The 26,235-nt window shown below is 39.7% G+C and overlaps 1 protein-coding gene across 2 annotated transcripts in view; it reads left to right on the plus strand.

The window, feature by feature from the left end:
- The first annotated feature begins 1,228 nt into the window (after positions 1-1,228).
- LOC128688970 (26S proteasome non-ATPase regulatory subunit 5) overlaps positions 1,229-26,235 on the plus strand; it is a 68,230-nt gene continuing 43,223 nt past the window's right edge. The window contains exon 1 of one of the 2 annotated variants that reach the window (XM_070080921.1): positions 1,229-1,360. In XM_070080921.1, the coding sequence (XP_069937022.1) occupies positions 1,259-1,360 (102 nt within the window). In that variant the 5' untranslated portion in view covers positions 1,229-1,258. The remainder of the gene's footprint in view (positions 1,361-26,235) is intronic. The other variant, XM_070080923.1, reaches the window with a different exon arrangement.

Genomic DNA, 26,235 nt, shown 5'->3' on the forward strand with positions numbered 1-26,235 from the left:
GATATTTGGGAGTGGACGTGTCAGCGGATGGGTCTATGAAAGATGAGGTGAATCATAGAATTGATGAGGGAAAAAGAGTGAGTGGTGCACTTAGGAGTCTGTGGAGACAAAGAACTTTGTCCTTGGAGGCAAAGAGGGGAATGTATGAGAGTATAGTTTTACCAACGCTCTTATATGGGTGTGAAGCGTGGGTGATGAATGTTGCAGCGAGGAGAAGGCTGGAGGCAGTGGAGATGTCATGTCTGAGGGCAATGTGTGGTGTGAATATAATGCAGAGAATTCGTAGTTTGGAAGTTAGGAGGAGGTGCGGGATTACCAAAACTGTTGTCCAGAGGGCTGAGGAAGGGTTGTTGAGGTGGTTCGGACATGTAGAGAGAATGGAGCGAAACAGAATGACTTCAAGAGTGTATCAGTCTGTAGTGGAAGGAAGGCGGGGTAGGGGTCGGCCTAGGAAGGGTTGGAGGGAGGGGGTAAAGGAGGTTTTGTGTGCGAGGGGCTTGGACTTCCAGCAGGCATGCGTGAGCGTGTTTGATAGGAGTGAATGGAGACAAATGGTTTTTAATACTTGACGTGTTGTTGGAGTGTGAGCAAAGTAACATTTATGAAGGGGTTCAGGGAAACCGGCAGGCCGGACCTGAGTCCTGGAGATGGGAAGTACAGTGCCTGCACTCTGAAGGAGGGGTGTTAATGTTGCAGTTTAAAAACTGTAGTGTAAAGCACCCTTCTGGCAAGACAGTGATGGAGTGAATGATGGTGAAAGTTTTTCTTTTTCGGGCCACCCTGCCTTGGTGGGAATCGGCCGGTGTGATAATAAAAAAAAAATAATGTGTGTGGCATTAAGCATGACACTGCCAAGGAATAAATACATTTCAGTCACAGTTGTATCTTTTCACCTGTGCAACCGTGATGATTCTGAAACATCTGTGTTGTCCATTGTATACCGGTAGTACATGTTGGTCTGGGTAACAATTAGGTTCATTATCGGTTTATCAAAGTATAGTTGAAAATAGTCTAACTCATTTGTGATGGGACAATGTGGCATTGAAAGGATGTGGCACGAATGATGTACTTTCTGTCCAGTTCCATTTGAACTCTGTCGTTAAGTGAGGAGAGGCTGTATTTGAAAATATTTTTTCCTGTACATTTTCTGATTTCACAATATGATATTTTAACATTTAAGAAATTTACAGCAATTGAATGTGAGAGTATCATTCAAAGGGTATTATGACAGCTTTTAACTTTTTTTGCAGAGGCAGAAATGGATGAAGTTTTGGATGTGATGGGGTCAAAAATGCGTGTGGCACCCACTGAGCAGCGAGTGAGTGTTCTAGACTCTCTGAGCCAGCTGTTCTCAGTGCCGGTAAATTTTATTTTCTGTATCTCAGTATTTGGGTCACTTGGAGAGTTGCTTGTGCCGAGTCCCCTCAACCCCATCAATAAAAAATAGTTGAATAGAATTAAGCAGATTCTAGGAGCTGTTTGGTAAATTAATCTATTTTTTTTTTTTCAACAAGTCGGCCGTCTCCCACCGAGGCAGGGTGACCCAAAAAAAGAAAGAAAATCCCCAAAAAGAAAATACTTTCATCATCATTCAACATTTTCACCACACTCACACATTATCACTGTTTTTGCAGAGGTGCTAAGAATACAACAGTTCAGAAGCATGTACGTATAAAGATACACAACATATCGCTCCAATAGGTAACACTATATAACAAAATTTCACTTTTGTCATGTTCCTGAGAAATAAGCATCATTTCCCAATTCTTTATAACTAAACAAAATTTAAAAAAGCAGTTTTGATCCAGAACTTTGCTTTTGTGGTCAGGACACTTCCTGGAACACTTTCAAGAAAGACTGATGTAAAACTATTATGGTCTAGGGTTTTGCTGGCAAATATAAAAACAGGCTCACAAACCCACATTCAGTTCAGCTCTGGCTACCTGAGAAGACACATCAGAAGAAGTGAAATGGCATCAAGAAGCTGTTGTCATTCTCCAGATGCATTCTGCTACAGATGTGGTCAGTTCATTCAGACAAGAGCAAAGAAGTTCTCTGTAACAGCATCTAAAAAATGTGTGAAGCTTACCAAGCATGCCAGTTGGGAGCCAAGACAAGACCTGGGCACCTCATGTTGCTTGTGAACATTGTAAGAAAACATTAGAAGGTAAGAAAGTCATTAGTTATATGAAGGGTAAAAATCTTGAATAGGAACATTTTTTAAATGAAATGTATGTGACAGAAACTAATTCTTTTGATCTTTTACAGGATGATATAGAGGAGAAAAAAGAGCCATGAAGTTTGGTGTTCCTAGAATATAGCATGAACCCACTGATCACTCAACCAACTGTTACTTCTGTCTGGTGGATCCTTCCAAACACCGAACTGGAAAAAAATGCACCTGCTGTTTTACATCCAGACCTTCCCTCTTCTATTGCACCAGTACCACACAGTGCTGATCTTCCTGTACCTACACCTCCACAAAGAAGTCAACCATCAGAAGAAGAACAGCAGCAAATCAGAAAATGAAGATGCAGCTGTTGGGAGGAATCCTTACTACCCAAACCAAACAGACCTCAATGAACTTATCAGAGATCTTGGTTTGACAAAGTCAAATGCTGAGCTTTTGATTTCAAGGCTCAAAGAGTGGGACTTGGTGAATGAAAGTGTGCAAGTGACAAGCCAAAGAAAACGTCACCAACATTTCTCAAGCTTCTTCGCTAATGAAGACAGGTTGTGCTACTGTGATGATGTTTCAGGCCTGTTTGATGCAGCTGGAATTGCATGCAATCCAGATGAGTGGAGACTTTTCATTGACAGCTCCTCCAGAAGCCTCTGCACAATGGGAACAAGTATCCATCTCTTACCTTGGCTCATTCAGTGCATCTTAAGGAGGACTGCAACAGTGTCAAACTTTTACTGGAAGCTTTAAACTATGATTAGTATGGCTGGGAGGTTATTGGAGACTTCAAAACGGTGGCATTTTTTATGGGACTCCAAGGAGGTTTTACCAAGTTTCCCTGTTATCTCTGTCATTGGGATAGTAGAGACAGAGTAGCACATTACCAGAGGAAGCACTGGCCTCAAAGGACTGAGTTCTCAGTTGGAAGACATATCAAACACAAACCATTGGTGGATTCTCAAAAGGTTCTATTCCCTCCAGTACACTTGAAACTAGGGCTAATGAAACAGTTTGCTACAGTTCTTGACAAAGAGTCTGTAGCTTTCAAGTATCTTCAAGACTTTCCCAAGCTATCAGAGGCAAAGGTGAAGGCATCTGGACCACAAGTCAGGAAAATCCGGGAGTGCTCAGAATTTCCAAAGAAGCTCACAAGAGAAGGGAAAGGAAGCCTGGGAGAGTTTTGTCGTTGTAGCACAAACTTTCTGGGCAACAACAAGGCTGACAGTTATGTGGAACTTGTTGAGACCTTGGTAAAAAGATATGGTCAGATGGGCTGTAGGATGTCCCTAAAGGTCCATATTTGATGCTCATCTTGACAATTTCCAGGAGAATATTGGAGCATACTCAGAGGAGCAGTAGGAGCGTTTCCACCAAGATATAATGGACTTTGAACACAGATATCAGGGATCTTATAATGAAAACATGATGGGAGACTGTATTTGGGGGCTTAAACGGGAAAGTGATTTGTTGCATGCTCGCAAATCATGAAAAACTGCTCATTTTTAACTTTGTAAATATGTTTCAGAAAGTTTAAATTAAAAGTTGTGTAAATTTTATTTATTGTATATTTTTATTTACATCCAAAAATAGCAAAAAATATTGAAATTTAGCCATTTTTGTCAAAAATTCATCCTGTAAGCCACAAAAGCAAAGTTTAAAAGGAATAATGGGCATTTTCTATTGTTTTACAATACAGTGGAACCCCGGTTTTCGTCTGGTCCGGTTATCATACAATTCAGTTTTCAACCACTTCTGCGAAATTTTCCCCCCCGTTTTTGTCATCCACTTGGAAATCGTCCATACCAGACGTGTCCACCTGCCCGTGAGACGCAGCCACTCACATGTTCATGACTCAGTCTGCTGTCGTTGCTCGTTCATCCGAAACATTTGGTAGTAATCCATTTTTTTTGTTCTTGCGACTGCTAAATAAGCCACCATGGACAGCAGGTCATTTCAAACTTCAAAAAACTCTAGACCAAAGCAGTGTTTCAAAAGTGCTTTGAATTGACCCTAAGAGAGTTCTGGAAGAATCACTTCAATATCCTCAATCGCATAAGCCTTATAGATAAGGCTTGGCAGGGAGTGACTTCCAGGATGATTAACTTTTCTTGGAGAAAATTGTGACAGCATGTGTCCTCCAGAAGGATTTTGAAGGGTTTGAGGCTGACCCTGATGACCCTACACTTGTTGTGGAATCTATTGTGTCTGGGGAAGTCCATGGGGTTGGAGGTGAGTAGCCAAGATGTGGAAGAGTTGGTGGAAAAGCACAGAAAAGAGCTAACCACTGAAGAACTGCAAGACCTTCATCTGGAACAGCAACAGACCTTAGCTGAGGAAATTGTTTCAGAGGAGGAGGAAGAGAGAGGGGAGAATGTGCCTTCTTTAGTGATTAAGGACATTTGTGCAAAATGGAGTGAGTGCAAAGTTTTGTGGAGAAATATCACCCAAACAAAGCTGTTGCAAGCCGTGTCAGCAATATGTTCAGTGACATTGCTGTGTCCCATTTTAGACAAATCTTAGAGATGCCAGAAACAGGCCTCTCTGGACAGAATTTTTGTGCGACAGGGGTCCAGTGACTCACAAGCTGGTCCTAGTGCCAGTGAAAGACAAAGAAGGGAAGTAACCCCAGATAGGGCTTTGATACCTGAAGTCCTTATGGAGGGGGATTTCCCTTCCAAACAGTATCCTCTCCTCCCTCTCCCCTCCTCGCCGTCTTCCATATGCCAACAAGAGTCTTCAATAAAGGTAAAAGTGATGTAAAATGTTCATTTATCCATTTCAGTAGTCATTTATATTTATTTCTCATTGTTTTCTCTATGTAAAACTATAGTTATTTTCTAAAAAAATGTATTTTTTTTTATATATTTTTGGGTGTCTGGAATGGATTAATTGGATTTACATTATTTCTTATGGAAAATATTACTTCAGAGTTCATACAAATTGGTTTCGGCCAACCTCCTGCAACAGATTAAAGATGAAAACTGGGGTTCCACTGTAAAAGGAGTTGGTAAATAACACTTGCCAGGAACAAAAACTGTTTTACACAGTGTAATCAGTTTGTTTTGGGGATATAAATTCAGATGATTCCAAAGTCTATTTGAGTATAATTATTATATATAGTGGGACCTCAATATTCAAACGTCCCTATATTCGTACAACTCGATATTCGTTCAACTTTTTTTTTTTTGAGAAAATTTTGACTTGGTATTCGGATGTTCTAGGTAGTAGGTTGGTAGACAGCAACCGCCCAGGGAGGTACTACCGTCCTGCCAAGTGAGTGTAAAACGAAAGCCTGTAATTGTTTTACATGATGGTAGGATTGCTGGTGTCCTTTTTTCTGTCTCATGAACATGCAAGATTTCAGGTACGTCTTGCTACTTCTACTTACACTTAGGTCACACTACACATACATGTACAAGCACATATATACACACCCCTCTGGGTTTTCTTCTATTTTCTTTCTAGTTCTTATTCTTGTTTATTTCCTCTTATCTCCATGGGGAAGTGGAACAGAATTCTTCCTCCGTAAGCCATGCGTGTTGTAAGAGGCGACTAAAATGCCGGGAGCAAGGGGCTAGTAACCTCTTCTCCTGTATATGTTACTAAATGTAAAAGGAGAAACTTTCGTTTTTCCTTTTGGGCCACCCCGCCTCGGTGGGATACGGCCGATGTGTTGAAAGAAAGAAAGAAAGATTCGGATGTTGCCCTGATACTCGTCCTAAACAAAACTGCCCATCTGGACGAAGTCCAACGAAAACAAAGCATCACTTGCTCAGTCTCTCGTCAGCTTTTGTTCATTAGGCATAGTTTTTTACAAGCTCTGTGAAACTTCTTGGTACAGTAGGGCCCCACTTTACGGCGTTTCGCCTTATGGCGTTCCGCTAATATGACAATGTCAAATTATGACCAAAATTTGCTATACAGCAAGCGGTCTTTCAAATACAGGTCACCCCACCTGGTTTGTTTACATTCTCCGTAAGCACAAATCTCTATTATGTCTGGAAATTTTCCAGAATATTAAGTGTTTTCAAGTTATTGCATATATATATGTACTCTGATAATTATATTTATGTGTACCTGTACCTAAATATACTTACACACTGTGTTGGTGTGCAGGTACACATTAAAATCACTAAGAGTCTCTCTACTCGATGCCATATACTAATTTCTTGGGTGCATTAAATATTGTAGATTACATTAATATAGGCATTTCCATTAATCTATCTATGATACTTTTTTCAAAATTATATAATAAACATGATACATACACCCACAGTATAAAAACTGACATAAATGTGATTTGTTTAGCAAGAGTTGGGTAGGAGAGTCGAAGAATTATGTTTTCTCTAGTCATACACCAGTAACTTAAATAGAAATTCATTCCTTTCGTATGCCTTCACTCTGTTTGTAGATATTCATGACCCTTGTGGGTTTAGCACTTCTTTTTTATTATGATTATAATAATAATAATAACTTGTAATAGTAATAATAACAACTTGTAAAAATATTAACTTTTAATAATAATAATAACTTGTAAAAATAATAACCTGTAATAATAATTTGTCAGAGCATCATTCCTTCTAAAAACTACATGAGAATGGAAGTGTTGGTCTTTATTTATTCTACTGTATCAATGTGGAGACAACTTGTACACAATGTAAAGTGTTTGTATAATACAAAAGTGTATGAACGAACACCAGACGTGTTCGCCTGGTCTCTTTACATGATGCGTGGGTTGGGTGGGGAGGGCAGCCTTGGCTGGCTACCATACTTCCCAAACCTGACTTCCTACAAATAAAACTCACCTCTCACCCTACATTAAGACTACAAATATTTTAAGGTAATTAATAAATAAGGGTGTGGGCAGGAGGAAAGAGGAGTGACTGGTGGAATGATGAAGTAAAGGGTGTGATAAAAGAGAAAAAGGTAGCTTATGAGAGGTTTTTACAAAGCAGAAGTGTTATAAGAAGAGGAGAGTATATGGAGAGTAAAGGAAAGGTGAAGAGAGTGGTGAGAGAGTGCAAAAGGAGAGCAGATGATAGAGTGGGAGAGGCACTGTCAAGAAATTTTAATGAAAATAAGAAAAAAAATTGGAGTGAGTTAAACAAGTTAAGAAAGCCTAGGGAAAGTATGGATTTGTCAGTTAAAAACAGAGTAGGGGAATTAGTAGATGGGGAGAGGGAGGTATTAGGTAGATGGGGAGAATATTTTGAGGAACTTTTAAATGTTGAGGAAGAAAGGGAGGCGGTAATTTCATGCACTGGCCAGGGAGGTATACCATCTTTTAGGAGTGAAGAAGAGCAGAATGTAAGTGTGGTGGAGGTACGTGAGGCATTACGTAGAATGAAAGGGGGTAAAGCAGCTGGAACTGATGGGATCATGACAGAAATGTTAAAAGCAGGGGGGGATATAGTGTTGGAGTGGTTGGTACTTTTGTTTAATAAATGTATGAAAGAGGGGAAGGTACCTAGGGATTGGCGGAGAGCATGTATAGTCCCTTTATATAAAGGGAAAGGGGACAAAAGAGATTGTAAAAATTATAGAGGAATAAGTTTACTGAGTATACCAGGAAAAGTATACGGTAGGGTTATAATTGAAAGAATTAGAGGTAAGACAGAATGTAGGATTGCGGATGAGCAAGGAGGTTTCAGAGTGGGTAGGGGATGTGTAGATCAAGTGTTTACATTGAAGCATATATGTGAACAGTATTTAGATAAAGGTAGGGAAGTTTTTATTGCATTTATGGATTTAGAAAAGGCATATGATAGAGTGGATAGAGGAGCAATGTGGCAGATGTTGCAAGTATATGGAATAGGTGGTAAGTTACTAAATGCTGTTAAGAGTTTTTATGAGGATAGTGAGGCTCAGGTTAGGGTGTGTAGAAGAGAGGGAAAATACTTCCCGGTAAAAGTAGGTCTTAGACAGGGATGTGTAATGTCACCATGGTTGTTTAATATATTTATAGATGGGGTTGTAAAAGAAGTAAATGCTAGGGTGTTCGGGAGAGGGGTGGGGTTAAATTATCAGGAATCAAATTCAAAATGGGAATTGACACAGTTACTTTTTGCTGATGATACTGTGCTTATGGGAGATTCTAAAGAAAAATTGCAAAGGTTAGTGGATGAGTTTGAGAATGTGTGTAAAGGTAGAAAGTTGAAAGTGAACATAGAAAAGAGTAAGGTGATGAGGGTATCAAATGATTTAGATAAAGAAAAATTGGATATTAAATTGGGGAGGAGGAGTATGGAAGAAGTGAATGTTTTCAGATACTTGGGAGTTGACGTGTCAGCAGATGGATTTATGAAGGATGAGGTTAATCATAGAATTGATGAGGGAAAAAAGGTGAGTGGTGCGTTGAGGTATATGTAGAGTCGAAAAAACGTTATCTATGGAGGCAAAGAAGGGAATATATGAAAGTATAGTAGTACCAACACTCTTATATGGATGTGAAGTTTGGGTGGTAAATGCAGCAGCGAGGAGACGGTTGGAGGCAGTGGAGATGTCCTGTCTAAGGGCAATGTGTGGTGTAAATATTATGCAGAAAATTAGGAGTGTGGAAATTAGGAGAAGGTGTGGAGTTAATAAAAGCATTAGTCAGAGGGCAGAAGAGGGGTTGTTGAGGTGGTTTGGTCATTTAGAGAGAATGGATCAAAGTAGAATGACATGGAAAGCATATAAATCTATAGGGGAAGGAAGGAGGGGTAGGGGTCGTCCTCGAAAGGGTTGGAAAGAGGGGGTAAAGGAGGTTTTGTGGGCAAGGGGCTTGGACTTCAAGCAAGCGTGCATGAGCGTGTTAGATAGGAGTGAATGGAGACGAATGATACTTGGGACCTGACGATCTGTTGGAGTGTGAGCAGGGTAATATTTAGTGAAAGGATTCAGGGAAACCGGTTATTTTCATATAGTCGGACTTGAGTCCTGGAAATGGGAAGTACAATGCCTGTACTTTAAAGGAGGGGTTTGGGATATTGGCAGTTTGGAGGGATATGTTGTGTATCTTTATACGTATATGCTTCTAAACTGTTGTATTCTGAGCACCTCTGCAAAAACAATGATAATGTGTGAGTGTGGTGAAAGTGTTGAATGATGATGAAAGTATTTTCTTTTTGGGGATTTTCTTTCTTTTTTGGGTCACCCTGCCTTGGTGGGAGACGACCGACTTGTTGAAAAAAAAAAAATTAATAAATGTACTGTATATGTATTTTATTGCTCTGGGGCACTTTAATTAAATGTAGTATATTACATGTGGGTGGGGTGGGCTGGCCTGACTGGCTACCATACCCCCCAAACCTGACTTCCTACAAACTCACCTCTCACCCTCCATTAGCCCTTTGACTGTTTCAGTCGTATATATACGTCTTATGAGCTAATGTGTTTGACATACATATACTCAAAAATTCTAGCGGCTTCTAATCAAGCAAGAGAAAGCTGGTAGGCCCAAATGTGAAAGAATGGGTCTGTGTGGTCAGTGTGCACCATATGGCATGTTGCCCTGTAATAACTGTATTCCTTTGTACTTCACTGTATCATGTTCAAATAAATAAATAAATAAATAAATAAATATAAAAAAAATCCTGCAGCAAGCAGTGCATAATGAGAAAAAAAAAAAAACCCTCTGACCGTGTTTTTGGATTAAAACACTGACTTTGAGGTGTATTCTCATTTTCTTGGTCTCATTTGATAGAATGGAAACCATATTATAGAAGTAGAGGTGATTTTGATTGGTTTTGCTATGAAAAGGACCTTGAAATGGAGCTCAAATTTGGGGAAATGTTTGATTTTTGCCGATGTTCAAGACTAAACAAATGATGTCATTGCCCAATAAATGTCCAACTAGCCATTCTAATATGCAGTCATGAATGGGTTGACATTATTTATACAATTATTACAATATTGCAGTAGTCTGCATAACAGTAAATTTTCTATTTTTTGTTTGACTAAAAATTCAAAATACAGTGGTCCCTCGTTGTTCGTAATTAATCCGTTCCTGGAGCCATTACTATAAACGAAATTTACGATTTATGAATAAATTTTCCCCATAAGAAATAATGTAAATACAATTAATTAATCCGTTCCTGACACCCAGAAGTATTAACCCTTTCAGGGTCCAAGGCCCAAATCTGGAGTCACGCACCAGTGTCCAAGAATTTTCAAAAAAAAAAATTTGTTATTTTTTCTTATGAAATCGTAGAGAATCTTTTTGTGAAGGTAATAAAACAAAAAGTACGAAATTTGGTGGAAAATTGACGAAATTATGCTCTCGCGAATTTTGATGTGTCAGCGATATTTACGAATCGGCGATTTTGCCGACTTTGACTCCCATTTTAGGCCAATTACATTATTCCAATCAACCAAATTCTTAGCTATTTCACTAGTATTACTTCCATTCTATCGATTGAGCACAAGAAATCGCCAAGTCAACTGTTTCAACTACAAAATAAAGTGATCGGAAATTGTTAATTTAGCCAATTTAACACAAAGTTCAAAATATTCCAATTTCAAAATAGGGTCCAGAATAAACAATGTAGGCATTCCTGGCACTAAACTAACATTTCCTCTGTTCATTAGTTATGTTTTGAGGCTTTACAAATAAATTCCATTTTGATTTTTTATTCACATAATGAATTTTTATTCACACCAAAAAATAGAAGATTTACTGTTATGCAATACTGTAATAATTGTATAAATATCATCACCATATTTGTGAATGTATATTAGACCCACCAGCTGGCGTGTATTAGACGTGTGAGGTCGTTTGTTTACTCTTGAATATCGGCAAAAATTTAACATTTCTGCTACTTTGAGCTCAGTTTCAAGCCATTTCCAGTGCTAAAACCAATCAAAATCATCTCTATTTCTGTAATATGTCTTCCATTCTATCAAATGAGACCAAGAAATCGCAAATACAACTTTAAAAAACATACGAAAAAACACTGCAAAGTTGCTGTTTTAATCGAAAAATCATGATTTCAGTTTTTTTCTCTCATTATACACAGTGTGCTGCAGGATCTGTTTTATGTGGTGCACACATACCACATAGATGTATTCTCTCATATCTAGGCCCAAATGTACCACTCACAGTTTATCAGAGTGAGCTGAGCTCATGGCGTAGATCTACGGTTTGGACACTCACCGTAAAGCCGTAGATCTACGGGACGGACCCTGAAAGGGTTAAAACAAAAAAAATTTTAACATGAAATATACATGTAGTACATAAACAATACAATGGGAAATGATGAATGAAACATTAACAGCATAACACTTACCTTTATTGGAGATTCTTCTTAGTGTATGGGAGACTGGAGGAGGAGAGACAGTGGATTGTTTATAGTTTGGAAGGGGAATCCCCTTCCATCAACACCTCAGGTACCATTTGCTTTTCTGGGGTTGCTTCTCTTCTCTCTTTCTTAATGCCACTAGGACCACCTTGAGAGTTACTGGAGTCCTGTCTCACAAAATAACTGGAGAGAGCTCTGTTTCTGGCATCTCTTTAACACTTCCCTAAAATGGCCCAAGACTTTGTTACTGTACATGTTGCCAACCTGGCTTGCAACAACCTTGTTAGGGTGATGTTTCTCCATAAAGCTTTCCATCTTACCCCACATAGTAAAAATCTCTTTAATTTCTGAAGAAGGCACCTTCTTCCATCTCTCTCCCTCCTCCTCTGCAGCAAGATTCTGAGCTGCGATGTGTTGCTCTTCCTGCTGAAGCTCTTGCAGCTCCTCAGTGGTGAGCTCTTCATTGTGGTCTTCCACCAATTCTTCCACATCCTCCAAACTCACATCCAACCCCATGGAACTCCCCAGTGCCACAATTGATTTTACAACAGACATAGGCTCATTAGGGTCAGTCCCAAATCCTTCAAAATCCCTCTTGTCGACACAATATGGTCACAATTTTCTCCAGGCAGAGTTCAAAGTCCTGGTAGTCACTCCCTCCCAAGCCATACCTATAAGGGTTATGCAGTGGAGGATGCTGAAGTGTTCTCTCCAAAATTACCTTAGGGTCAAGTGAGTGTCTGTGGTCACAGTCAAGCACCTGTGAAACATTGCTTTTGTGTAGAGTTTTTTAAAGTTTGCAATAACCTGCTGGTCCATGGGTTGGAGGAGAGGAGTGGTATTTGGGAACAAGAACTTTACTGTGATGAACCCAAACTCCTCGAAAATTAGGTCATCCAAGTTTGGAGGATGAGCAGGTGCATTGTCCATTACTAGCACGCACTTGAGATCCAATTTCTTTTCCAGGATATACTCCTTCACACTAAGGCCAAAGACTTCATTGAACCACTAGACGAAAATTTCCCTCGTGACCCATGCCTTACTATTAGATTTCCAAAACACACACAATTTACTCTTCATAGCATTGTTTTTCCTGAACACTCTGGGATTTTCAGAATGGTACACTAGTAATGGCTTCACTTTGAAATCCCCACTAGCATTAGCGCAGAACATTAGCGTCAGCCTGTCTTTCATAGGCTTATGTCCTGGCATTGCCTTTTCCTCTTGTGTAATGAAGGTCCTCTTTGGCATTTTCTTCCAAAAGAGGCCTGTTTCGTCACAATTGAACACTTGTTCAGGTTTCAGTCCTTCATTGTTTATGTACTCCTGGAATTCATGCACATATTTTTCAGCCGCCTTGTGGTCCGAACTGGCAGCTTCACCATGCCTTACCACACTGTGTATGCCAGTACGGTTCTTAAATCTCTCAAACCAGCCTTTGCTGGCCTTAAATCCACTCACTTCACCACTATTTGCAGGCAATTTCTTTACCAAATCTTCATGCAACTGCCTAGCCTTTTCACAAATAAACGAAGTCATAAGAGTATCTCCTGCTAATTGTTTCTCATTTATCCACACCAATAATAACTTCTCAACCTCTTCCAGTACTGGTGATCTAATTTTTGTCAGCATAGTTACTTCCTTTGCAACAACAGCATCCTTTATTTCATTTTTCTTGGCCACTATGGAACATAAGGTTGTGTAGGGTTTCTTATACATCCTGGACAGTTCGGCCACACTTGTACCACTTTCATATTGTTCAATGATGGTTTTCTTAAATTCAGTCGTATTTCTCACCTTCTTTACCACAGGCTTGGCACTAGGAGCTTTCTTTGGAGCCATGGTAGCTTATTTAGTACTTGCAAGCACTAAAATAAATGGAATATTATGAAATATTTCGCTGGAGCACGCGAGGGGACCTTCGCTCACTGGTAAACAATGCCAGACTGGCTGCCGCCCTGGCCGCCGCCCTGGCCGCCGCCCTGGCCCACGCCGTGCGTACGCATCCCGGACGAACTACGACTCGCGAGTCAACCTATGAAAAGCGAGTCCATGTTTATACAAAAATACCCCTATGATTGGCGAATTTTACGATTGCCGGGAACTACGAAAAGCGGGGAACCACTGTAGAAAGCAAGAGGAATATCAGAGGGGTCTGGAGATGTGACTGATGAACAAACAAAATGTTATTTTAGAGCCAGAAATGTCTGCATTGTTCATTCTGGACCCTATTTTGAAATTGGCATATTTTTTAATTTGTGTGAAATTGGCCAAATTGCCAAATTCTGACCACGTTATTGGGTAGTTGAAATCAGTAAATGGGCAGTTTCTTGTATTCACTCGATAGAACAAATGGAGTTCTAAACAATAGCTATGAGTTTGGTCGACTAGAACAATGGAATTAGCCGAAAATAGGGCTCAAAGTGGGCGAAATCGCTGATTCATAAATATCACCGAAGTTGCTAACTTCGCGAGAGCATAATTCCTTAAGTTTTCCATCAAATTTCATACTTTTGGTGTCATTACCTCGAGAAAAGATTCTCTATAATTTCATAAGAAAAAATAACTTTTTTTTTTTTTTTCAAATACAGTGGACCCCCGCATAACGGTTTTAATCCGTGCAAGAGGGGTAATTGTTATGCGAAATAATCGGTATGTGAATGAATTTTCCCCATAAGAAATAATGGAAATAAAATTAATCCGTGCAAGACACCCAAAAGTATGAAAAAAAAAATTTTTTACCACATGAAATGTTAATTTTAATACACACAAACTGAAAAAGGCATGCACACTTACATGACACTTACTTTTATTGAAGATCTGGTGATGATTGATGGGATGGGAGGAGGGGAGAGAGAGTGTTAGTGTTTAGAAGGGGAATCCCCTTCCATTAAGACTTGAGGTGTCAAGTCCTTTTCTGGGGTTACTTCCCTTCTTCTTTTAATGCCACTAGGACCAGCTTCAGAGTCACTGGACTTCTTTCGCACAACATATCTGTCCATAGTGGCCTGTACCTCTCGTTCCTTTATGACTTCCCTAAAGTGTTTCACAACATTGTCAGTGTACAGGTTGCCAACACGGCTTGCAATAGCTGTGTGAGGGTGATTTTCATCCATGAAGGTTTGCACTTCAAGCCACTTTCCACAGATTTCTTTAATCTTTGTAGTAGGCAACTTCTTCAATTTCTCTCTCCCCTCCTCTGAACCAGTTTCCTCAGGTCTGGCCTCTTGCTCTTGAAGTTGATCTATCAGCTCATCAGTGTTTAGTTCTTCATTGTCCTCCTCCACCAACTCTTCCACATCCTCCCCACTAACCTCCAACCCCAAGGACTTTCCCAATGCCACAATGGATTCCTCAAGTGGCATAATCCTCTCAGGGTTAGCCTCAAACCCTTCAAAATCCCTTTTGTCTACACATTCTGGCCACAGTTTCTTCCAAGCAGAGTTCAAGGTCTTCTTAGTCACTCCCTCCCAAGCCTTACCTATAAGGTTTACACAATTGAGGATATTAAAGTGCTCTCTCCAAAACTCTCTTAGAGTCAGTTGAGTTTCTGAGGTCACTACAAAGCACCTTTCAAACAGAGCTTTTGTGTACAGTTTTTTGAAGTTTGCAATAACCTGCTGGTCCATGGGCTGCAGGAGAGGAGTGGTATTAGGAGGCAAAAACTTCACCTTAATGAAGCTCATGTCCCCATAAAGTCGCTCTGCCACGTCTGTAGGATGACCAGGGGCATTGTCTAACACCAGGAGGCACTTAAGTTCTAATTTCTTTTCAGTTAGGTAATCTTTCACATTGGGGGCAAATGCATGGTGTAACCAGTTATAGAAAAAGTCCCTAGTGACCCATGCCTTACTGTTTGCCCTCCACAGCACACACAAATTATCCTTGAGGACATTCTTTTGCCTGAACGCTCTGGGAGTTTCAGAGTGATACACTAATAAAGGCTTAACTTTGCAATCACCACTAGCATTGGCACACATCAACAAAGTAAGCCTGTCTTTCATAGGCTTATGTCCTGGGAGTGCCTTTTCCTCCTGAGTAATGTAGGTCCTGCTTGGCATTTTCTTCCAGAACAGGCCTGTTTCATCACAATTAAACACTTGTTCAGGTTTCAGTCCTTCACTGTCTATGTACTCCTTGAATTCCTGCACATATTTTTCAGCCGCTTTGTGGTCCGAACTGGCAGCCTCACCATGCCTTATCACACTATGGATGCCACTACGCTTCTTAAATCTCTCAAACCAACCTTTGCTGGCCTTAAATTCACTCACATCATCACTAGTTGCAGGCATTTTTTTAATTAAATCCTCATGCAACTTCCTAGCCTTTTCACATATGATCGCTTGAGAGACGCTATCTCCTGCTAGCTGTTTTTCATTTATCCACACCAATAAGAGTCTCTCAACATCTTCCATCACTTGCGATCTTTGTTTCGAAAACACAGTTAAACCTTTGGCAAGAACAGCTTCCTTGATAGTCTTTCTGGTGCCCACAATAGTAGCGATGGTTGATTGGGGTTTCTTGTACAACTTGACTAGGTCGGCGATACGCACTCCACTTTCATACTTATCAATGATCTCTTTCTTCATTTCTATTGGAATTCTCACCCTTATTGGTGTACGGTTGGCACTAGAAGCTTTCTTGGGGCCCATGGTCACTTATTTTCCAGAAACAGCACCGAAAACACTGTAATAATACGAAATATTCCGATTGTATGCTTGGATGTTACCGCGGAGGCTGGCTGGTAAACAATGGCACGGGCGGCACATGTGAGGCTGGCTGAGGGCGCACATTGGACGCGTCTCAGACGAAAATCGGTGAGCGGGTTTTTAATCGGTATGCGCGGCAAAATTTTTGCGATTAAAGCAAGCGGTATGCGGATTAATCGCTATGTGATGCCATCGTTATGCGGGGGTCCACTGTATTTTGTGATGCTAGGAGACACCTCAGGATTTGGGGTTGTGACAGTCAAAAGGTTAAGACTACAAATATTTTAAGGTAAGTAGTGGGTGTATTGTGTGTGTATTATAATTTTTATTGTTTTTAAATGCCTAGTACTATTGCTAACTTAATATATGTTAGTGTAAATTTGTTATCTGGCATTTATATACATTTATAAGTGAAAAAAAAGGCGTTCTGCTTTCCGGCGATGTCTGCATTCTGGCAGTAGCTTGGAACCTAACCTGCTGAATAAGTGGGGCCCTACTGTATTTCATTGTTATTCTCTGGGTTTTTTAAATAGCAATTAAAGTGATAACAATTAAAGTGAAAAAAGAACTTATTACAAAGTGGGAAAGTGGAACACGTGTCAAACCTGGCCATTCAATGTGGTATGGCGAAATCCACCATATCATCCATATTGAAAAATAGAGGCAAAAGAAGTGAAAAATAAAGAGGCCATAGGAGTGAAAATTCTTGCTGTGAAAAGGTCACAGATAACTAAAGAAATGAAAAAACTTCTGTTAGTGTGGATTAACAAAAAAGAAAAAAATGACCAGTAACAGTGTTTCAGAAACAATAATTTGTGAAAGTGAAGCTGTTATATAGTGATCTAAGGTGAGACACCGTAGGAAACGGTGCTGTAAGTGATGAATTTAAGGCAAGTAGTGGACTGGTTTGATAGGTTAAAAAGAGGAGTGGGATTCAAAGTGTAGTAAGGCATGGTGAGGCTGCCAGTGCTAACAGAGATGAGGCTGAAAAGTTTATTAAGTAATTTAAAAACCTATGTAGACATTGAGGGATTTATTCCACAACAAGTTGAAGAACATGAAGTCTTTGCCCCAAGTTTAATATTTTTAATATCAACAAATCTCTTTCTTAACCCTTTGAGGGTTTCGGACGTACTAGTACATCTTACGTGCAGGGGTTTTTGACGTACTAGTACGCATAAATTCTAGCGCCGTCAAATCTCGCGGGAAAAGGCTAGTAGGCCTCCATATGAAAGAATGGGTCTATGTGGTCAGTGTGCACGGTATAAAAAAAATCCTACAGCACACAGTGCATAATGAGAAAAAAAACTGACCGTTTTTTTGGAATAAAACAGCGACTTTGCACTGTATTTTCGTATGGTATTTATTGTTGTATTCTAGTTTTCTTGGTCTCATTTTATAGAATGAAAAGCGTTTCACAGAAATTGAGATGATTTTGACTGGTTTTACAATGAAAAGTACCTTGAAATTGAGCTCAAAGTAGCAGAAATGTTCGATTTTTACCAAAGTTCAAAAGTAAACAAATCATGCCAAGCGTCCAATACATGTCAACTGGTGAGTCCAATATTCTTTTGCAAGTGCGCCAATATGATTTATACCATTTTTTACACTAATTCAGTAGTCTGCATAACAGTACATCTATTTTTTGTGAGAATAAAAATTCAAAGTGGAAACCAAAAGAATGTAAGAGGGGCCTTGAGATCTCACGTGACTAATGAACAGAGGAAATGTCATTTTAGTGCCAGGAATGTATTTCTTGTTTGTTCTGGACCCTATTCGGAAATTGGCATTTTTTGAAATTTGTGTGAAATTGGCAAAATTGCTAAATTCTGACCACTGTATTGGATAGTTGAAAATGGTAAATGGGTGGTTTCTTGCACTTATTCAATAGAAAAAATGTAGTTCTAGCGAAATATTCATGTTTTTTGTCGACTAGTACAGTGGAATTGGCTGAAAATGGGGCTCAAAGTGGGCAAAATCGCCGATGCGTAAACATCGCCGAGACCGCTAACTTCGCGAGAGCATAATTCCGTAAGTTTTCCATCAAATCTCATAATTTTGGTTTCATTATGATCGGGAAAAGATTCTCTATCTTTTCATAAGAAAAAATTATTTTTTTTTTTAAATTTGGCCGACCCTGAGAACGAGTTTCTGAGAGGGCCTGTCGATCCTCAAAGGGTTAATTATTTCTTCTACTTTAGTATATATTTGTAATTTGCTATATCATTGCCCTATCTTATTTTATAATATTTTTTTATAACCTGTTGCAGTTATTCCAATTTATGTAGTTTTTTTAATATCTGTTGTGTACCATCTTACTATCATATCACTTACAACCAAATCATTGCCCTTTTTTATTTTATTATAATTTTGTGTAAATCTGTATTATACTTTTATATAAACCTGTTTGCAACTATTCTTTAGTGCAATTACAAGTAATAGTCTGGTGCTACTTTAATTTGTAATTTTATCTTTTATTTTTATTTTTTTTTTATTAACACATTGGCCTATTCTCACCAAGGCAGGGCGGCTCAAAAAAGAAAAACTTTGTTCATCATTCACTCCATCACTGTCTTGCCAGAGGGGTGCTTTACATTATAATTTATAAAACTGCAACATTAACACCCCTCCTTCAGAGTGCAGACACTGTACTTCCCACCTCCAGGACTCAAGTCCGGCCTGCCAGTTTCCCTGAATCCCTTCATAAATATTACTTTGCTCACACTCCAACAGCACGTCAAGTATTAAAAACCATTTGTCTCCATTCACTTCTATCAAATACGCTCACGCATGCTTGCTGGAGGTCCAAGCCCCTCACACACAAAACCTCTTTACCCCTCCCTCCAACCTTTCCTAGGCCAGTCCCTACCCCTCCTTCCCACCACTACAGGTTTATACACTCTCGAAGTCTTTCTGTTTCATTCCATTCTCTCTACATGTCTGAACCACCTCAACAACCATTCCTCAGCTCTCTGGACAACAGTTTTGGCAATCCTGCACCTCCTCCTAACTTCCAAACTACAAATTCTCTACATTATATTCACACCACACATTGCCCTCAGACATGACATCTCCACTGCCTTCAGCCTTCTCCTCGCTGCAACATTCATCACCCATGCTTCACACCTATATAAGAGTGTTGGTGAAACTATACTCTCATACATTCCCCTCTTTGCTTCCAAGGACAAAGTTCTTTGTCTCCACAGACTCCTAAGTGCACTGCTCACCCTTTTCCCCTCATCAGTTCTATGATTCACCTCATCTTTCATAGACCAATCTGCTGAGACGTCCGCTTCCAAATACAATACAGTGGACCCCCGCCTTATGAATGCATCGCGTTACGTTAAATCCACCATACGAAGCATTTGAACGCAAAAATTTTGCCTCGCCTCATGATAAAAAAACTCGCCTTACGTGATTCGTCTGGGACGCATCCCACGTGTGGCTTCAGCACCAGTGTTTACAAGTGAGCCAGTGCGGTCGAATCTACACATACATTCGGTACATTTCTCATTATCCCAGTGTTTTTAGTGCTTATAACTGCAAAATAAGTCACCATGGACCCCAAGAAAGCTTAGTGTCATCCCTGTGGTAAAAAGGGCGAGGATTAGTATGGAATTGAAAAAAAAAATTAAGGAAATGTGTGCAAAGTGGGTTGAACTGCAAACCTTTACAGATGAAAATCACCCTGACACAGCTACTGCAAGCCATGTTGGCAACCTGTACAATGATAATGTTATGGCTCATTTTAGGAAACTCTTAAAGGAACTGGAGGTACAGAGCTCTGTGGACAGATTTGTTGTGCGACAGAGGTCCAGTGACTCTCAGGCTGGTCCTAGTGGCATTAAAAGAAGAAGGGAAGTAACCCCAGAAAAGGACTTGCTACCTCAAGCCCTAATGGAAGGGGATTCCCCTTAAACAATAACTTCCACACTCTCCCCTCCTCCCATCCCATCAGTCATCACCAGATCTTCAATAAAGGTAAGTGTCATGTATTCTATTCTTAATAGAGAAGTAATTGTGCATGTCTTCTTTAGTTTGTGTATATTAAAATTAATATTTCATGTGGTAAAAAAATTTTTTTTCATACTTTTTGGTGTCTTGCACGGATTAATTTGATTTCCATTATTTCTTATGGAGAAAATTAATTCGGCTAACGATAATTTCGGCTTACGATGAGCTCTCAGGAACGGATTAATATCGTAAGGCGGGGGTCCACTGATCTGAATACATTCACATCCTCCATACTCTCTCCCTCCAATCTGATATCCAGTCTTTCGTCACTTAATCTTTTTGTTATCCTCATACCCTTACTCTTTCCTATATTCACTTTTAATTTTCTTCTTTTACATACCCTACCAAATTCATCCACCAACCTCTGCAGCTTCTCTTCAGAATCTCTCAAAAGCACGGTATCATCAGCAAAAAGCAACTGTGGGAACTCCCACTTTGATTCTTTATCTTTTAACTCCACACCTCCTGCCAAGAACCCTGCATTCACTGCTCTTACAACCCCATCTAGATATATATTGAACAACCATGGTGACATCACACATCCTTGTCTAAGGCCTTCTTTTACTGGGAAATAATCTCCCTCTTTCCTACATACTCTAACCTGAGCCTCACTATCCTCGTAAAAACTCTTCACTGCTTTTAGTAACCTACCTCCTATACCATACACCTGCAACATCTGCCACATTGCCCCCCCCATATCCACCCTGTCATATGCCTTTTCCAAATCCATAAATGCCACAAAAAACCTATATGTTTCACTGTAAACACTTGGTCTACACACCCCTACCTTTCCTAAAGCCTCCATGTCCATCTGTTATCCTCCTCTCTGTCTTACTCTTAATTCTTTCAATAATAACTCTACCATACACTTTACCAGGTATACTCAACAGACTTATTCCCCTACAGTTTTTGCACTCTCTTTTGTCCCGTTTGCCTTTATACAAAGGAACTATACACGCTCTCTGCCAATCCCTAGGTACCTTACCCTCTTCCATACATTTATTAAATAATAGCACCAACCACTCCAAAACTATATCCCCACCTGCTTTTATCTTCTTAGTTTATATCTAGTTATACTTTATTTCGTTCTTGTTTAACCCTTTCAGGGTCGACAGGCCCTCTCTGAGACTTGTTCTCAGGGTCTGCCAAATTTAAAAAAAAAAAATATTTTTTCTTATGAAAAGATAGATAATCTTTTCCCGATCATAATGACACCAAAAGTATGAAATTTGATGGAAAACTTACGGAATTATGCTCTCGCGAAGTTAGTGGTCTCGACGATGTTTACGCATCAGCGATTTTGCCCACTTTGAGCCCTATTTTCAGCCAATTCCACTGTACTAGTCAACAAAAATCATAACTATTTCGCTAGAACTCCATTTTTCTATTGAATGAGTACAAGAAACGACCCATTTACCGATTTCATCTATCCAATACAGTGGTCAGAATTTAGCAATTTTGCCAATTTCATACAAATTTTAAAAGATGCCAATTTCCGAATAGAGTCCAGAATAAACAAGAAAGACATTCCTGGCACTAAAATAACATTTCCTCTGTTCATTAGTCACGTCTCCACGCCCCTCTTACATTCTTTTGCTTTCCACTTTGAATTTTTATTCTCACAAAAAAATAGAAGATTTGCTGTTATGCAGACTACTGCGTTAGTGTAGAAATGGTATAAATAATATCAGCGCACTTGTGAAAGATAACTGTGAAACAGAAACCTGTAACTGTTTTGCATGATGGTAGGATTGCTGGTTTCTTTTTCTGTCTCATAAACACGCTAGATAACAGGGATATCTTGCTACTCCTACTTACACTTTAGTCACACATCACAGACACGCACATGCATATATATATACATACATCTAGGTTTTTCTCCCTTTTTCTAAATAGCTCTTGTTCTTCCTTATTTCTTCTATTGTCCATGCGGAAGTGGAAAAGAATCTTTCCTCCGTAAGCCATGCGTGTCGTATGAGGCGACTAAAATGCCAGGAGCAATGGGCTAGTAACCCCTTCTCCTGTAGACATTTACTAAAAAAGAGAAGAAGAAAAACTTTATAAAACTGGGATGCTTGAATGTGCGTGGATGTAGTGAGGATGACAAGAAACAGATGATTGCTGATGTTATGAATGAAAAGAAGTTGGATGTCCTGGCCCTAAGCGAAACAAAGCTGAAGGGGGTAGGGGAGTTTCGGTGGGTGGAAATAAATGGGATTAAATCTGGAGTATCTGAGAGAGTTAGAGCAAAGGAAGGGGTAGCAGTAATGTTGAAGGATCAGTTATGGAAGGAGAAAAGAGAATATGAATGTGTAAATTCAAGAATTATGTGGATTAAAGTAAAGGTTGGATGCGAGAAGTGGGTCATAATAAGCGTGTATGCACCTGGAGAAGAGAGGAATGTAGAGGAGAGAGATTTTGGGAGATGTTAAGTGAATGTATAGGAGCCTTTGAACCAAGTGAGAGAGTCATTGTGGTAGGGGATCTGAATGCTAAAGTAGGAGAAACTTTTAGAGAGGGTGTGGTAGGTAAGTTTGGGGTGCCAGGTGTAAATGATAATGGGAGCCCTTTGATTGAACTTTGTATAGAAAGGGGTTTAGTTATAGGTAATATATATTTTAAGAAAAAGAGGATAAATAAGTATACAAGATATGATGTAGGGCGAAATGACAGTAGTTAGTTGGATTATGTATTGGTAGATAAAAGACTGTTGAGTAGACTTCAGGATGTACATGTTTATAGAGGGGCCACAGATATATCAGATCACTTTCTAGTTGTAGCTACACTGAGAGTAAAAGGTAGGTGGGATACAAGGAGAATAGAAGCATCAGGGAAGAGAGAGGTGAAGGTTTATAAACTAAAAGAGGAGGCAGTTAGGGTAAGATATAAACAGCTATTGGAGGATAGATGGGCTAATGAGAGCATAGGAAATGGGGTCGAAGAGGTATGGGGTAGGATTAAAAATGTAGTGTTAGAGTGTTCAGCAGAAGTTTGTGGTTACAGGAAAGTGAGTGCGGGAGGGAAGAGGAGCGATTGGTGGAATGATGATGTAAAGAGAGTAGTAAGGGAGAAAAAGATAGCATATGAGGAGTTTTTACAAAGTAGAAGTGATGCAAGGAGGGAAGAGTATATGGAGAAAAAGAGAGAGGTTAAGAGAGTGGTGAAGCAATGTAAAAAGAGAGCAAATGAGAGAGTGGGTGAGATGTTATCAACAAATTTTGTTGAAAATAAGAAAAAGTTTTGGAGTGAGATTAACAAGTTAAGGAAGCCTAGAGAACAAATGGATTTGTCAGTTAAAAATAGGAGAGGATAGTTATTAAATGGAGAGTTAGAGGTATTGGGAAGATGGAGGGAATATTTTGAGGAATTGTTAAATGTTGATGAAGATAGGGAAGCTGTGATTTCGTGTATAGGGCAAGGAGGAATAACATCTTGTAGGAGTGAGGAAGAGCCAGTTGTGAGTATGGGGGAAGTTCGTGAGGCAGTAGGTAAAATGAAAGGGGGTAAGGCAGCTGGGATTGATGGGATAAAGATAGAAATGTTAAAAGCAGGTGGGGATAGAGTTTTGGAGTGGTTGGTGCAATTATTTAATAAATGTATGGAAGAGGGTAAGGTACCTAGGGATTGGTAGAGAGCATGCATAGTTCCTTTGTATAAAGGCAAAGGGGACAAAAGAGAGTGCAAAAATTATAGGGGGATAAGTCTGTTAAGTATACCTGGTAAAGTGTATGGTAGAGTTATTATTGAAAGAATTAAGAGTAAGACGGAGAATAGGATAGCAGATGAACAAGGAGGCTTTAGGAAAGGTAGGGGGTGTGTGGACCATGTGTTTACAGTGAAACATATAAGTGAACAGTATTTAGATAAGGCTAAAGAGGTCTTTGTGGCATTTATGGATTTGGAAAAGGCATATGACAGGGTGGATAGGGGGGCAATGTGGCAGATGTTGCAGGTGTATGGTGTAGGAGGTAGGTTACTAAAAGCAGTGAAGAGTTTTTATGAGGATAGTGAGGCTCAAGTTAGAGTATGTAGGAAAGAGGGAAATTATTTCCCAGTAAACGTAGGCCTTAGACAAGGATGTGTGATGTTACCGTGGTTGTTTAATATATTTATAGATGGGGTTGTAAGAGAAGTAAATGCGAGGGTCTTGGTAAGAGGTGTGGAGTTAAAAGATAAAGAATCACACATAAAGTGGGAGTTGTCACAGTTGCTCTTTGCTGATGACACTGTGCTCTTGGGAGATTCTGAAGAGAAGTTGCGGAGATTGGTGGATGAATTTGGTAGGGTGTGCAAAAGAAGAAAATTAAAAGTGAATACAGGAAAGAGTAAGGTTATGAGGATAACAAAAAGATTATTTGATGAAAGATTGGATATCAGATTGGAGGGAGAGAGTATGGAGGAGGTGAATGTATTCAGATATTTGGGAGTGGACGTGTCAGCGGATGGGTCTATGAAAGATGAGGTGAATCATAGAATTGATGAGGAAAAAAGGGTGAGTGGTGCACTTAGGAGTCTGTGGAGACAAAGAACTTTGTCCTTGGAGGCAAAGAGGGGAATGTATGAGAGTATAGTTTTACCAACGCTCTTATATGGGTGTGAAGCATGGGTGATGAATGTTGCAGCGAGGAGAAGGCTGGAGGCAGTGGAGATGTCATGTCTGAGGACAATGTGTGGTGTGAATATAATGCAGAGAATTCATAGTTTGGAAGTTAGGAGGAGGTGCGGGATTACCAAAACTGTTGTCCAGAGGGCTGAGGAAGGGTTGTTGAGGTGGTTCGGACATGTAGAGAGAATGGAGCGAAACAGAGTGACTTCAAGAGTGTATCAGTCTGTAGTGGAAGGAAGGCGGGGTAGGGGTCGGGCTAGGAAAGGTTGGAGGGGGGGGGGGGGTAAAGGAGGTTTTGTGTGCGAGGGGCTTGGACTTCCAGCAGGCATGCGTGAGCGTGTTTGATAGGAGTGAATGGAGACAAATGGTTTTTAATACTTGACGTGCTGTTGGAGTGTGAGCAAAGTAACATTTATGAAGGGGTTCAAGGAAACCGGCAGGCCGGACTTGAGTCCTGGAGATGGGAAGTACAGTGCCTGCACTCTGAAGGAGGGGTGTTAATGTTGCAGTTTAAAAACTGTAGTGTAAAGCACCCTTCTGGCAAGACAGTGATGGAGTGAATGATGGTGAAAGTTTTTCTTTTTCGGGCCACCCTGCCTTGGTGGGAATCGGCCAGTGTGATAATAATAAAAAAAAATTGTGAAAGAATATTAGACTCGCCAGTTGACGTGTATTGGACGCTTGGCATGATTTGTTTACGTTTGATCTTTGGTAAAAAATGAACATTTCTGCTACTTTGAGCTCAATTTCAAGGTACTTTTCATTGTAAAACCAGTCAAAATCATCTCAATTTGTGTAATATGTCTTCCATTCTATAAAATGAGACCAGGAAAACTAGAATACAACAATAAATACCATATGAAAATACAGTGCAAAGCCTGTTTTAATCCAGAAACACTGTCAAAGTTATTTTTTCTCATTACGCACTGTGCTGCAGGATCTTTTTTATACTGCGCACTCTGACCACATAGACCCATTCTTTCATATGTAGGCTTACCAGCTTTCTCTCACTAGATTTGAGGGCGCTAGAATTTAGGCGTATTAGCACGTCAAAAACCCTGGTGCATAAGCCGTACTAGTACGGCCGAAACCCTGAAAGGTTTAATACATAGTCAATACCAAATTCATTATGTTTATTAGTTACTACACTCTTTTTGACCAATGTGCATTAGCTATATACTTGGCCAAACATCCCTCTACTACAGATATCAGTGCTAGAATTCACCACATTATATATGATATAAAGAATTACTATTTAACCTAAATGATGAATGATCACATTGACCCTGATCTAAACCTATATAATCTATCACCCAGTCAAAATTTATTGGAAAGTAACTGCCTCTATTACACTGCACCGCAAGCTAACACTGTCCTAAATACTTCTAAAAGTATAACAGTTCTTGAATACAACATCAGATCCTTAAGCAAACACTATGGGGACCT

The sequence above is a fragment of the Cherax quadricarinatus genome, unplaced genomic scaffold, assembly GCF_038502225.1.
Source record: "Cherax quadricarinatus isolate ZL_2023a unplaced genomic scaffold, ASM3850222v1 Contig1256, whole genome shotgun sequence".
NCBI classification, from domain to species: Eukaryota; Metazoa; Arthropoda; class Malacostraca; order Decapoda; family Parastacidae; genus Cherax; species Cherax quadricarinatus.